The sequence below is a fragment of the Schistocerca nitens genome, chromosome 4, assembly GCF_023898315.1.
Source record: "Schistocerca nitens isolate TAMUIC-IGC-003100 chromosome 4, iqSchNite1.1, whole genome shotgun sequence".
NCBI lineage: Eukaryota > Metazoa > Arthropoda > Insecta > Orthoptera > Acrididae > Schistocerca > Schistocerca nitens.
Genome location: NC_064617.1, coordinates 425445771 through 425462203, shown reverse-complemented (window position 1 = coordinate 425462203; position 16433 = coordinate 425445771). Strand labels below are relative to the sequence as shown.

Sequence of the window (16433 nt, the reverse complement as noted above, 5' to 3'; positions counted from 1 at the left end):
ACATTCTGTCTTCCACCACCATGCCGGTCTTTGGCATCAAAGTCACTGTTCTTAAGGCATAGAAAACATTCTCTGCACATTCTTCCAGTAATAGTTCTCTCACCATTGGTCTTACCCAGCATTTTAAGAGCCACAGCCGCAGATTTCTTCATGTTAAAGCAGAAAATTAAAACTTCCAGCAAATGGCGAGAAATGGGTACGTAAGTTGACATACTTAATCAAGAATAACATTATGATGCAATCACAAATCAACTAATATTTTTATGGCATTATGTTTACAGATGCCTAAGCTTATTGTATTACACCTTTGACCAACCACCCAAACCCCACTTGCCGCTACTGTCGTCTATAGCAAAATGGCAGAAGCAAAGTTATAGACCTAATAGAAATCATTACTTTTATGTTCTTGCATGTGTGCGTGCATATGTGTGTGTGTGTGTGTGTGTGTGTGTGTGTGTGTGTGTGTGTGTGAGAGAGAGAGAGAGAGAGAGAGAGAGAGAGCAGTGCTCTGCGTGTATGTACATATTCCACATTTTTATAAGGAAATGTGGTACAAATATGGTCGTCAGTACAGTAACTTTATTTCTAAGTGTGTGCCTCCAGTCCACTATCTGCCAACATTTGAATATTTGTGTGCTATCATTTTTCAGCGAGAGCACATGCACCACTTTCTGTTTTACATACTAAGTTTTATGAGGAGATGCTTTTTAAAAGTTAATGTTGGAAGCTCTGAATATACTCTGACCTATTTAGTAATGCAATTATTTGATACTGTTCACTCCAAAGTAAAGTTACAAGTCATTTGATTCCAACTCCCAGGAACTTCTAGAACATATCTTGAAACTGTTGTTGATCGCAACATGTGATTCATTTAAGTTACTAAAAGTATCTGTGTTTTATTCACTGCCATGCATTTCTCAATACATTCAGTCACTTGTGTGTATCAAGTATTGTAAAGTATCCCACTTTAGCAGTTATTTACACACACACACACACACACACACACACACACACACACACACACATATTCACATGTTTTAATAATTTTCACATTACAAGGATCAGACCTGTATGCCCATTGATATTTCTTTCATGATTAATATGGCTGATTTTGTTTTCAAATACCAAACAGCCTCGCCTTGTAAGGTAGCCAATTTACTTTTACAACTGAAATGTCTAATAGACAGATGAAAACATTTGTCACATGACTATAAATTATTTAACATGCTCTCTCTCTCTCTCTCTCTGTCGTGTGGCAGCTCACCACCAGGTGCAAGTCTTTAGTGGACGCCATCTAGGCGATTTGCATGTCGGTGATGACGAAATGATGATAAGGACAACACAACACCCAGTCCCTGAGCAGAGAAAGTCCCCAACCTGGTCAGGAATCAAAAATGGGATCCTTCAGCTGGCTCAAGCTACACTGACCCCACAGCTATCAAGGTGGACATTTAAGGTGCTGATAAATCATGTATCAACAAGGACTGCTCTTTTATCATAGTCAGTTTGCTAAAGTTGGCTGAAATCTGGAATTTTTAAATGAGATACACTCCATTACCCAATAATATAAAAGTTAAAAAATATAATATATGAAGCTCTTTATTTGCGTTCCTAGAAAAAACAAGCAGAGAGTCAGCAGAAACATTTATGAACTCCAGCATAGATAATCCTAAAATATGAATCCAGGCACAGTGACTAGTGTTCCAGGATGTTTTTCAAAACCTGTGAGGTCAAAAAGCATCTTCTCGAACAGCTACCAAAGCTGCCAGGACTCTCTTACATGGCTCTCATATAGAGGGTTTGATGCAACAGTGTACAATTAATAGTATTCAACACTGTGGCTCTTTCCAGAATGTTCTCACATATTTGACAAGGAGTAGATGAGAATTAGAACTTTTTTTGCTCAGTTTTTTATTCAGTATTTCTCTTTATTTTTAATTTCACAATAAAAAGTGGTTAATAAATTACAATAAAAGATCTATTAGACACACCAATGCAACAGTTTTCTCTAATCAGTGAAATCTGTTTATAGTATGGAGATGTTTAATGTCTTCACACATTGTGGAAGATTTGAAATGACTAAAACACAACTATATTCCATTTACACCCACACAAATGAATATAATTACTGAAGTTTCACAGCCAACACTAAAAGTTTTCAGAATTTTCAATCATACTGGAAGAATATTGATTATAAAAATATACTAGTGTTTTCAAGAATGAAAAACAATACCACATATGTCATATCCAGCTGAGCTTCCTACTCACATTCCTGTGTAAATTTTGGATACATTTAGCAAAATCAGTAAATGAACAGTTCAGATTTTGCAGCTTCTCCTTGATGTATATTTTTGCAGCAATGTCTGTGCAATGTTCCTGTAGCGCTTCATATTTTCCCACTCATATGGCCTTCTCCATAAAGTCTGATTTGGACTGATATCTTTACGATGTTTCACACCTGGAGTGTGTACGAGGAATGCACCGTCAAGTATTACGAAGTTATACTGCATCAGGCACATTTCAGCCATCTGTCAACAGTAGATAAAACATCAGAAGCAAAAGGGACTCAATCTGTATATAATACAATAAATACAGCATATCTGCAATACATGCCCTCCTTTTTATGCAGATTCCCTCTCACTTACTCACACTCACTCTCACTCTCTCTCTCTCTTCTATCTCTCTCTCTCTCTCCCCACACACAGTGCAAGATCCAGAAACAGTAAGCAGTAAGTCATTAATTACAAAACATTCTCAGTTGAAACATACTCCTGTCATGCATAATAATGCCAAACAAATGACATCTCAAGGACATAGCATGTTATCTTCAATGGAATCTCATTGTCAGACTTTTCTTCCTCTTCCATTTACAAATGGAGCACTGGAAGAATGACACTTTGAATGCTTCTGTATGCAGTAATTATTCTAATCTTATCTTCCTGATCCCCATGTGACTGGTGTGTAGGGGGGCTGTAATATATTCCTAGAGCAATCATTTACAGCTGGTTCTTGAAACTTTGTTAATAGACTTTCTTGGGATAGTTTATATCTATCTTCAAGAGTCTTACAGTTCAGTTCCTTCAGTATCTCTGAGACACTCTCCCAAGGACTGAACAAACCTGTGACCATTTGTGCTGCCCTTCTCTGTATAAGTTCAACATCCGCTGTTAGTCCTATCTGGTACAGGTCCCACACACTTGAGCAGTATTCTAGAACTAATAGCATGAGTGATTTGTAAGAATCTCCTTTGTAGACTGATTGCACTTGCCCAGTATTCTACCAACAAACTGAAGTCTACCACCAGCTTTATCCATGACTGAACCTATGTCATGATTCATTTCATAACCCTACAAAGTGTTACACCCAGGTAATTTGTATGAATTGGCCAATTCCAACAATGACTCATGGATATTACAGTCATAGGATACTAAACTCATGCTCATAAATTAAGGATAATGCTGGTACATGGTGAAACAATGCTCTGGTGGGCAATTTGAGGGTTTAAATCACCTTGGGGTATGACCATACGGTGCATTTGACCTGCGGTTGTCGCACAGTGTCACTGGTAGCATTCCACATACACAGAAGTGTGTTGGTGCATGGCAGAGTACGGTGCAGCGAGTAAATGTGCAGACGTTTTCAGATGTGTTAATGGTGACTGTGTGTTGAAAATGGCTCAAAGATCACATATTGATGACGTTATGAGGGGTAGAATACTAAGGCGACTGGAGCCTGGTCAAACACAGCAGGACGTAGCAAGGACCCTCCATGTGCCACAAAGTGTGATCTCGGGATTATGGCAACGATTCCAGCAGACAGCAAATGTGTTCAGGCGCTACAGTACGGGACGTCCACAGAGTACAACACCACAAGAAGACCGATATCTAACCATCAGTGCCCACAGACAGCCATGGAGTACTGCAGGTAAACTTGCTCAGAACCTTACCGCAGCCACTGGAACAGTTGTCTCCAGACACACAGTCTACAGATGACTGAACAGACGTGGTTTATTGGCCCAAAGACCTGCTAGGTGCATTCCACTGACCCCTGGTCACAGGAGAGCCTGTAAAGCCTGGTGTCAAGAACACAGTACATGGTCATTGGAACAGTGGTCCCTGGTTATGTTCACAGATGAGTCCAGGTATAGTGTGAACAGTGATTCTTCCTGGGTTTTCATCTGCTGTGAACCAGGAACCAGATACCAACCCATTAATGTCCTTGAAAGAGACCTGTATGGAGGTCGTGGTTTGATGGTGTGGGGTGAGATTATGATGGGAGCACGTACACCCCTGCATGTCTTTGACAGAGAACTGTAAGAGGTCAGGTGTATCGGGATGTCATTTTGCACCAGTATGTCTACCTTTTCAGGAGTGCAGTGGGTCCCACCTTCCTCCTGGTGGATGATAAAGCACAGCTCCACTGAGCTGCCATCGTGGAGGAGTACCTTGAAACAGAAAATATGAGGCATGTGGAGTGGCCTGCCTGTTCTCCAGACCTAAACTCCATCGAGCACGTCTGGGATGCTCTCTGTCAACGTATTGCTGCACGTCTTCAAACCCCTAGAACACTTCAGGAGCTCCAACAGGCACTGGTGCAAGGATGGGAAACTATACCCCAGCAGCTGCTCGACCATCTGATCCAGAGTATGCCAACCCGTTGTGCGACCTTTGTATGTGCACGGTGATCATATCCCATATTGATGTCAGGGTTCATGCGCAGGAAACAGTGGCGTTTTGAAGCACATGTGTTTAGGGACAGTTTTCCCAACTTATCACCAATACCGTGGACTTACAGACCTGTGTCGTGTGTGTTCCCTATGCTATTAGTGCCAGTTTTGTGTAGTGCCACATTGTGTGGCACCACATTTTGCAGTTATCCTTACTTTATGAGCATGAGTGTACATTCTTTTTTGTTTTGTGAAGTGTAAAATTTTACATTTTTGAACATTTAAAGCAAACTGCCAGTTTCTGAACCACTTTGAAATCATATCATTATCCGACTGAAATTTTATGTAGCTTCTTTCAGAGAGAAGTTCATTATAGATAACTAGATCATCTGTAAAAAGCCTGATTTTACTATTAATATTGTCTGCAAGGTTATTAATACACAACATGAACAGCAAGTGTCCCAACACCCAAAGTTACTTTTCATCCAAGATAACATGCTATTTTGAAATAAAGAAATACAGCATCTACCTGACTGCCTTGATCCAAAGGTTTCAGTATGTCATGTGAGAAAAGTGCAAGTTGGATTTCACGTGATCGATGTTTTTGAAATCCACGCTAGCTAACACTGAGGAGGTCATTCTGTTCAAGATACCTCATTATGTATGAGCTCAGAATATGTTCTAAGATTTTACAACAAATTGATGACAACGATATTGGATGGTAGTTTTTTGAACCACTTCTAATACCCTTCTTGTAGATGAGTGTGGCCTGTGCCTTTTTTTCAAGAACTGGGCACATTTTTTTGTTAAAGGGATCTACAATAGATTTTAGTTAGAAGAGGGGCTATCTCTGCCACAAATTCAGTATAGAATCTGACAGGGATTCCATCAAGCCATGGAGTTTTGTTCAATTTTAACTGTTTCAGCTGTCTCTCAACACCACTGACACTGATACTTATCTCATTCAGCTTTTCAGTGGTAAGAGGCTTAAACTGGGCAGTTCTCCTGGGTTTTCCTTTGTAAAGGAACATTTGATGTGGAGTTAAGCATTTCAGCTTTTGCTTTGCTATCCTCAATTACAGTTCCTGTTTCATTCACTAGGGAATGGACACTAACCACTTCTAATACCTTTCTTGTAGATGAGTGTGGCCTGTGCCTTTTTTCCAAGAACTGGGCACATTTTTTTGTTAAAGGGATCTACAATAGATTTTAGTTAGAAGAGGGGCTATCTCTGCCACAAATTCAGTATAGAATCTGACAGGGATTCCATCAAGCCATGGAGTTTTGTTCAATTTTAACTGTTTCAGCTGTCTCTCAACACCACTGACACTGATACTTATCTCATTCAGCTTTTCAGTGGTAAGAGGCTTAAACTGGGCAGTTCTCCTGGGTTTTCCTTTGTAAAGGAACATTTGATGTGGAGTTAAGCATTTCAGCTTTTGCTTTGCTATCCTCAATTACAGTTCCTGTTTCATTCACTAGGGAATGGACATTAACTTTGGTGCCACTAACAGCCTTTACATATGACAAGAATTTCTTTGGGTTCTGTGAAAGATCACTTGACAATATAATAAATACTGAAGACATCATGCATTGCTCTGTTGACAGCCAAACGCATCTCTCTACCTACAGACCTACGCTTTGTTTTATGCCTATTACACAGTAACCTCTGTTTCTTTAGAAGTTTCTGTATATCGTGGAGGTTCCCTCCCATTATCAACTGTTCTACCAGGTAATATCTACCCAGTGCATAGTCAATTATTCTTTTAAACTTGAGCCTATGCTCCTGCTCTGTGCTAAAAGTTTCAAGTTCCTCACCGAGATATGACACTACTGATTTTTTACCTAGTTTACTGAACATGTACATCTTTCTTCTTGTTTTAGTTGTTCTTTGTACTTTGGAAACTAGTCTTGCCACAACCACATCAATACCAGTTTCGATGTGGGCATCCTCAAAGAGGTCAGGTCTATTAGTTGTCATGACATTCAATGTATTTCCATCATGAGAGGGGTTCCTAAAAATCTGTTTTACGTAGTTTTCAGAGAAGACACTTAGTAAAGTTTCACAGGATGTCTTATCGTGTCTACCACTAACTAAACTGTAATTTTCCCAGTTGATTCTTGGATGATTAAGGTCTCCACCGATGATTACAGTAAGATTAGGGATTTTGCGTACAAGAGAACTGACGTTTTCTCTGAAGTTTTTGGTTACATCAGGATATGGGTCTGGTGGGTGATAGAAGGATCAAATTATCATTTTATGTCCACCCCTGATACTGAATCTTGCCCAGAAAACCTCATACGCAGTTTCAATTTCTACCTCAGTGGATTTGAGTTTCTTGTCTACTGCAACAAATATACCACCTCCATTCCCCATTTGCCTATCCTTTTGATATACACTTTAATTTTCTCCAAAAATCTCACTGCTATCAATTTCAACTAGCTTTCTGTACCTAGTATTGTGTGAGCTTCACTGCTTTTCATGAGCATTTTAAACTCTGGCACTACGTTGCGAATGCTTCAGCAGTTTACCATTAGGATTTTAATATTCTCACCTGTGGCAGCCATTTCTTTTGATCTTACACTGATATTTTTGAGTTTCCTACAGCTATCATTACCTGAATTGGATGGAGAGTTACCTAATCTAAGAAAAAAAGAACCCTTGTGTGGATCCCTCACACTGTCAGTTAACTGAACACCCTCTGACGTGTAGTGCAGACATGACCAATTTAGGATGACCTAACACTTCTCAAACCTATGATGCATGTCCAGGAAGTCACAGCTAGCTTGTCACAGATCTTTCGAAGTCTCTATTCAGTCCTTCCACTTGACTGAGAACCAAAGGGCCATGATCGGTTCTGGAAACAATGTTGCAAATATTATCTTCTCTGCAATAATTCATCTCAGGTCAGCAGATAGTCATAATTATGATCCAAAATACTAATCTATATTACAGCTATGTTACAGTTTTTGAGACATAACATATTGTGATGGTCCAATAGCTTTCTGCTACCGAAACTACACTACTGGCCATTAAAATTGCTACACCAAGAAGAAATGCAGACGATAAATGGGTATTCATTGGACAAATATATTATACTAGAACTGACATGTGATAACATTACATGCAATTTGGGTGCATAGATCCAGAGAAATCAGTACCCAGAACAACCACCTCTAGCCGTAATAGTGGCCTTGATACACCTGGGCATTGAGTCAAACAGAGCTTGGATGGCGTGTACAGGTACAGCTGCCCATGCAGCTTCAACATGATACCACAGGTCATCAAGAGTAGTGACTGGCATATTATGACGAGCCAGTTGCTCGGCCACCATTAACCAGACATTTTCAACTGGTGAGAGACCTGGAGAATGTGCTGACCAGGGAAGCAGTCAAACATTTTCTGTATCCAGAAAGGTCCGTACAGGACCTGCAACATGCGGTCGTGCATTATCCTGCTGAAATGTAGGCTTTCGCAGGGATTGAATGAAGGGTAGAGCCACAGGTCGTAACACATCTGAAATGTAACGTCCACTGTTCAAAGTGCTGTCAATGCGAACAAGAGGTAACCAATGGCACCCCATACCATCACACCGGGTGATGCGCCAGTATGGGGATGACGAATACGTGCTTCCAATGTGCGTTCACCGCGATCTCGCCAAACACGGATGCAACCATCATAATGCTGTAAACAGAACCTGCATTCATCCGAAAAAATGACGTTTTGCCATTTGTGCACCCAGGTTCATCGTTGAGTGCACCATCGCAGGCGCTCCTGTCTGTGATGCAGCATCAAGGGTAACCGCAGCCATAGTCTCTGAGCTGATAGTCCATGCTGCTGCAAATGTCGTCAAACTGTTCATGCAGATGGTTGTTGTCTTGCAAACGTCCCCATCTGTTGACTCAGGGATCAAGACGTGGCTGCACAATCCGTTACAGCCATGAGGATAAGATGCCTGTCATCTCGACTGCTAGTGATACGAGACCGTTGGGATCCAGCACAGCGGTCCCTAAGAACCCAAAAATTCCATATTCTGCTAAGAGTCATTGGATCTCGACCAACGCGAGCAGCAATGTCGCGATACAATAAACTGCAATCGCAATAGGCTATAATCTGATCTTTATCAAAGTCGGAAATGTGATGGTACGCATTTCTCCTCCTTACACGAGGCATCACAACAACGTTTCACCAGGCAACGCCGGTCAACTGCTGTTTGTGTATGAGGAAATCGGTTGGAAACTTTTCTCATGTCAGTACGTTGTAGGACTCGCCACCAGCGCCAACCTTGTGTGAATGCTCTGTAAAGCTAACCATTTGCATATCACAGCATCTTCTTCCTGTCGGTTAAATTCACATCTGTAGCACGTCATCTTCATGGTGTAGCAATTTTAATGGCCAGTAGTATATGACACAGAAAGCAACTCAGCACAAGAAAAATTACGAAGTGAGGTGATGCTATTTCTCTTGTGCCAAACATCCTAAGACAAATCATAGGCATCTGAATAGTAGCCACCACATCAGTAACAAGGGCAAGCCTGAGGTTCTGCCCGTTTTTCAGGTAACATTAGTCTGGGTGGAGTCCAGGCAGTGAATACTCATAGCTGCTTGCAGCATGTGAAGAAGACCACTTAGCCACTCACTCATTGAAATATTGTGCATAAGAATGGAAACAACAGCTAAGCTAAACACCTGAAAGCACATGATAAAGCAAACACCTCGAGAAAACCTGAGAATTTTTACAGAATGTCATCAGAGGAAGATGATTCCCCAAATCTTAAACAATGCTGTAATTGTTTTACTTCACATGTAAGGGAAAAGACAAAACACATTTAAAAAAAACTACACATCTCTATACTGAAGAATTTATATATCAGTGTCACAACTTGCATTAGACTTCATCAGGATAGTGAGAAATTCGAAGATTGAAGTCAGACACATACAAGGGATATCCAGAAAGTAAAACTGCAAGGTCCATACCTCTACCAGGAAACTGAGTTTTTAACAGTATATGGTAGTGTACACTGAAATGAATAAGTGGTCATGGTCATCAGTAGCATTGCAACTCTCAATGTGATGACAGATAAAGATGAACACTACTCTGGATCCACCGACAAGTGTGAAGTGTGCACTGTGAGCTGCCTGAATGCCAAGGGCATCAGCACCACCACAAATTGCTGCAAAATCATGTCAGAGTATGGGGAGGAGGTTACGTCACAGCAACAGAACTTCACTTTCAGGAAACAGAAATTCACAATGAAGAGAGAAGTGGACGCCCATCCATGGTGGCTGATGAACTAATGCAAAACCTAGATGAGCATATTCATTCTAATCACTGTGTGACCACTCATCACCTGCACTAACTGTGCCCTGAAATTTCTCGAACCGTTGTTCATGAAATCATGAATGATTGATTAGGGTACCACAAGTTGTGTGCACGATGGGCTCTGAAGATGATTACAGCAGAACACAAAATCTACAGAGCCAAGGCCGTGTAAGAGTTTCTTGATCATTTTGCAAGTGACTGAGAGACTTTTTTTTTGACTCCATAGTGATGGGTGATGAAATGTGGATTTACCATCATATCCCAGAGAACAAGCGACAATCAATGCAGTGGTGCCACACTCATTTCCCTTCAACGAAAAAATTCAAAACTCAGCAAATAGCTCAAAAAGTCATGGTAACCAATTTTCTGGGACAGAAAATGGATTCTGCTTATTGAATGCTTGCTGAGAGGTGAAATAATCAACTGTGCAAGGTATTGAGAACCCCAAGGAACTCTGCAGAGCCATAAAAACCCATGTTTCGGAATGCATCCTTCATGACAATGCTAGTCTGCACTCCACTTAAGGACCACACGAGTTGTTGACCTCATTTGGTAGGAAATTTTTTCCACCACCCCACTCAAGTCCCAATCTCACACCTAGCAACTATCATTTGTTTCCAGAATGAAATTATACCTCTGCAGTCGAGTGTGCACTGATATGAAACTTCCTGGAAAATTAAAACTGTGAGCTGAATCGAGACTCGAACTCGGGACCTACGCCTTTCACGGCCAAGTGCTCTACTGATTGAGCTACCCAAGCACGACTCACGACCCGATGGGTGCTTGGGTAGCTCAGTCAGTAGAGCACTTGCCCGTGAAAGGCAAAGGTCCCGAGTTCGAGTCTCAGTCCGGGACACAGTTTTAATCTGTCAGGAAGGTTCATATTATTTGTTTCCTATGTTGAAGAAATATGTGGGTGCAAAACACTTTGCTGATGATGAGGAGGTGAAAATCAAAGTGGGGAAGTGGTTTAAGGAGTTGGTGGGAGATATCTGTGACGCAGATATTAGCAAACTCATCCCATGGTTGACAAAATTCACTAACTTAAATGGAGATTATGTGGAAAAATCATGTAATACCTATGCTACTGTTCCTGTGTGTCTCTTTGAAATATATGCATTTGTATTTGTATAAAAAATCTTGTAACCTTACTTTCCAGACATCTGTTGTAGGTTCATTATCACCAGTGCTACTCTTAGCAGCCCGAGAAGACATTTTCAGATTCTTAAATGGCAAAAACGAAGAAAAAATACATGTTAATGGATTATATCTGAACCATCTTTATTCTTGAAGTGAGAGTTCAAATGTGCCTGAAAGTTAGAATCAGTATGTGTTACCAGTTTTGGTATATGGTTGTGAGACAAGATTATTCATAAACTGGAGGCTGGTCATTAAGGAACGGAGTTATGTATGTTGGGAATTATTAAGTAAGACAAGAAAACAAACAAATATATCAGGGAACACAAAGGTGTGGAAGATGTAATTATAGCTGTAGTCAACATAACGAGAAAAGGATGGGATATGTGGCCAAGTAAATGGATGGTAAATAAAGCAAAGTAGTTATGTGTTCTATTCCAAGACATAAGAATAGGTCCAGATGATTATCAAATGGAAGGCAAATGACATTAGAAATCATGGACATATATTTTTGAAGAAGAAGAAGAAGAAGATGATGATGATGATGATGAACTCACACATTAATAGAAAAAAAATACTTAGACCAATATAGTGTACAAACAGTGTGTTACTTTAGTTCCTGACAGACTGTACAGGATATACCATACAGTCACATGACACGTACCAAAATGTGCAACTACAATCTAACTAGAATTACTTGTTAGTTAATGTGTGGTATATAACACTACAGTCTTTCCACAATGCTTGTCAGTTTGCCTTGTTTGACCCTTTGATCCCCAGTGATTTCTGTCGCAACATACCATTTTATTCATTTTGTTTTGAAGTACCAATGCCTTTAGCAAGAAACCTCTGATGCTATGAGAGCCATGATTCAGGGCATTTGCAGAAATGGTGTTTCATGCTAAAGGCACTGGTACCTCAAAACTAAATTAATAAAATGGTGAGTTGCTGTCCATGCATCAGCATGGCTTTAGAAAGCATCGCTCCTGAGAAACGCAACTCGCCCTTTTTTCACATGATTTCTTGCAAACCATGGATGAAGGGTATCAGACGGATGCCATATTCCTTGATTTCCAGAAAGTGTTTGACTCAGTGCCCCACTGCAGACTCCTAACTAAGATACGAGCATATGGGATTGGTTCCCAAATATGTGAGTGGCTCGAAGACTTCTTAAGTAATAGAACCCAGTATGTTGTCCTCGATGGTGAGTGTTCATCGGAGGTGAGGGTATCATCTGGAGTGCCCCAGGGAAGTGTGGTGGGTCCGCTGTTGTTTTCTATCTACATAAATGATCTTTTGGACAGGGTGGATAGCAATGTGCGGCAGTTTGCTGATGATGCTGTGGTGTACGGGAAGGTGTCGTCATTGAGTGACTGTAGGAGGATACAAGATAACTTGGACAGGATTTGTGATTGGTGTAAAGAATGGCAGCTAACTCTAAATATAGAAAAATGTAAATTAATGCAGATGAATAGTAAAGAGAATCCTGTAATGTTTGAATACTCCATTAGTCGTGTAGCGCTTGACCCAGTCACGTCGATTAAATATTTGTGTGTAACATTGCAGAGCGATATGAAGTGGGACAAGCATGCAATGGCAGTTGTGGGGAAGGTGGATAGTCATCTTCGGTTCATTGGTAGAATTTTGGGAAGATGTGGTTTATCTGTAAAGGAGACCGCTTATAAAACACTAATATGACTTATTCTTGAGTACTGCTCGAGCATTTGGGATCCCTATCAGGTCGGATTGAGGGAGGACACAGAAGCAATTCAGAGGCAGGCCGCTAGATTTGTTACTGGTAGGTTTGATCATCATGCGTGTGCTACGGAAATGCTTCAGGAACTCGGGTGGGAGTCTCTGGAGGAAAGGAGGCGTTCTTTTCGTGAATCGCTGCTGAGGAAATTTAGAGAACCAGCATTTGAGGCTCACTGCAGTACAATTTTACTGTCGCCAACTTATATTTCGCGGAAAGACTACAAAGATAAGATAAGAGAGATTAGGACTTGTACAGAGGCATATAGGCAGTCACTTTTCCCTTGTTCTGTTTGGGAGTGGAACAGGAAGAGAAGATGCTAGTTGTGGTACGAGGTACCCTCTGCCACACACCGTATGGTGGATTGCGGAGTATGTATGTATGTAGATGTAGATGTAGTTGTGGCAGAAACCAATGGGCTCAAAGGGTTAAGATTGAGTCAAACAGGCAATTAACTGCTAATGTGGACAGCTTGTGTTGCTGCCAAATGTAATCGGCAATAGTCAAAGAAATTGTGTATTTTTTGTTGTGGTTCACTGGAAATGAGGGACAGTTTGTGTGTAGTTTGATGGGAGAAACAATTTCAAGATTTCAACTAACAATTTATTTTAGGCGTACTGTAAATATATCATCACCCACAGCCAGACAAAATAATTAATCAAACAAGAGTTTAACTTATTTCTCATAGAATAAATAGCATACACTGCAGCTTTTAAGCACTATCATGTGAGAAAGAAAAGGAACAAATCTGGCATAAGTAATTATTTACAATCACAAACATTATTAAGAAAAAGCTGTTGTATTACCTTGGTATGACATAAAATTTTATTATTATTGCATTTTGTAAAAAGTAGCCAAAGTCAGCTTGTTGCTCACAATATGGTGAAGGTACTTCAAAAAGTTTAGAGACCACTCACTTAACGTAAATGACATAATAATCAAAACGGAGACAATTTTCCCATTAATGCAACTTTTGCACAAAGCAAAAATATTAAAGATGTATTTGAGAGCGCCTGCATCAGAAAACTAAAAAGGCTGAGGTCAGTACATACGAGATTTTATGATTAAGTTGGCAGTGGAAATGTGTAGCTTTTTTTTTTACACTTGTCATTGCCAATATATACTTCACTTTGTAAAAAAACCAACTTTAATTTTCTCTAACCAATTTAAGTTGTCAATGTCAAACAATGGAAATTCCAGGTTGGAATGTCAACAATATTATGAAAAGGATACAGTGCTACACACCATAAAAGTGACATGTTGATTTGCAGACGAGCACAACAAAAAGACTGTTATACCCTGAGCTTCAGCCAAAGCATTATTCAGAAAGAAAGGAAAACATACATACATTCACGCAAGCAGGCACACCTCCATACACACACAACTGCTCTCTGTGGCCAGACAAGTCTGGCCAGAGTGGCCGGATATAGCATTCGTGTGTGTGAGGTGTTCCTGCTGGTGAATGTGTGTGTGTGTGTGTGTGTTTCTTTCTTGTCTGAAGAAGGATCTGGCCAAAATCTCAATAGGTCTGTCTGCATCTCAACGTGTCAGCTTTATGGTTGGTAAAATATTATAACACTTGATACACTGAAATGAATACTCATGCAGTTATCCATTTTGTTTCATACTGAATGAAAGCAGCAGCACATTACAAAAGAATCAACATAATGTTGTTATGCACATCTTACTTCTGGAACATGCTGTCTTTGTATGATAAAATTATAGCACTCAAGTGATACTTTCCTCATACTCAGGGTTATTTACCCATCTGGTACTCTGACATTGACTTCATGCCACCTGTAAATGTTCAAAGTACATCACTGGTAAAAAATAAGTTCCTCTCTAGTGTTAACTTGTAGCAACCACTGAACTTTGGAGCAGAAATTAATATTCTACTGAGCAACATCTGTCCATTACTACCTGAGTCATTTTGTCTTGCTGACCTTCCCATGTCAGTATCTCACTATAAAGCGGTTCACTGTTGGTTCCAATGTAGATGGGTTCCCATCGATGATATGGATATTCACGATGCACGATGAGGAATGGCTGTGACACAAATAAAGGCTTCAAACATGTGTTCCATTATATTCAGAATTGAAAGTTTGATACAAAATAAAAATAAAAATGTTATGTGATAGACCATATTGCACTTTACCAGTATGTACTAATTCTAATGGAAATAAGTAAATGCACTGTACAATTCAACAATGAAAAACAAATTTAATAGTAGAAATTACAGGAAAACAAATTGTATGGGAAGTACTCAATTTTAGGAGCTGATTTCCTAATACTGTTGACAAAAACAAACTGATGTTCTTTCTTCAGGGAGGAAGGAGGAATTGGCTTGGGGAAGGTTGGTGTTGGCGAGGGGACGGTATGAGAAGGTTACTTAGACTGTTAGTTGAGAGGAACCCACCTGTAGTGAGGAGAAACTGAGATGCCCTCATCCCCAGAACAGGCATGTCCCTCTCAAACTGAGGCCTTAGTGGTCTTCTCCAATTTACTACCTCCCTGTCTAATCCATATCTCTTTCTGGAAGAAGCATTCAGTTCCAAAAGCCCTTTCCTGAAGCATTCAGTTTCAAAAGCTAGAATTAACATTTTCTACAGTGTTTCCACTGGCAGTACTAAGAACTTCAGCTTCTAAAGGAAAGTACTAGCCACACATCCTGACTCCTTGTCATTTTAAGTTTTCTGAATTGGCTTCCTGTTTCACACAAGAGCTAGCGATTGCATGTACTGGAAGTCTGCAGGTTCCCCTTTTTGCTGAGAGCAAGCTGGAGAGATATCAATGAAACTTGAGCTTCCGAAACAGAAATTACTTCTTTTGATTATAGGTAATAATAGTACAAAAGGTACATTTAAGTGACACTTTTCGTGAAAGCAATACTAAGTCACTCAGGGCCTTAAATTACGAAATAAGAACAAATGAGAAAAGGAGTCTGAACTAAACAACACTGATAAAATTAAAAATTTGGAAGCTATCACTATTACTTGTGTTCAGTTTCTCTGCTACTTGGAGTACTGGGAGGCTGTTTCTGCGGCACAAGCTTATGCTCATCTCATATCCTTTCCTTTACACATATTTTAACTGCTTGAGAAATACCATGTAGTACACAAATGATAGATTAACATATTAGAGTGTTGTTAACTCTAAGTGGCTGTGGAACATTGGCACTCTGTACAGATATTGCATTTTTTTCTCATGTGAAGTGTTATTCAGGCAGCATCAATTGCAATGAAACGAAATACTAAATAAGAATGATCATCTCATGATAACAACAACAGCTGCAGATGATATTAAGATAAATAGTTCTTGAACTTCTACAATTTACAAAAAATAAGTTTTACAAATATATTATTGTGACATGGTGATAATAGCAATAATCAAATTCTCTCAGAAAAATTCATCTGTTTATAAATACATAAGCTTTATTTTACAGAAAATATGATTTTCTCTCAGTGAGTTTTTACTATAAACTAATAAGCATTACACTGATTGTATCAATAGTGCATAAGCGCAACACAATGATGTAGCATGCAAGCCATCCTAA

General features: G+C 39.8%; 1 protein-coding gene across 3 annotated transcripts in view; it reads right to left on the bottom strand.

Annotated features, from left to right (window-relative positions):
* Nucleotides 1–1941: 1941 nt before the first annotated feature.
* Nucleotides 1942–16433, bottom strand: part of LOC126253211 (beta-1,4-glucuronyltransferase 1-like) — a 49886-nt gene continuing 35394 nt past the window's right edge. The window contains exons 2-3 of one of the 3 annotated variants that reach the window (XM_049954388.1): nt 14801–14926; nt 1942–2528 (exon numbers count right to left, since the gene is read on the bottom strand). In XM_049954388.1, coding sequence (XP_049810345.1) covers nt 2319–2528; nt 14801–14926 — 336 coding nt within the window. In that variant the 3' untranslated portion in view covers nt 1942–2318. The remainder of the gene's footprint in view (nt 2529–14800; nt 14927–16433) is intronic. The other 2 variants (XM_049954389.1, XM_049954390.1) reach the window with 2 other exon arrangements.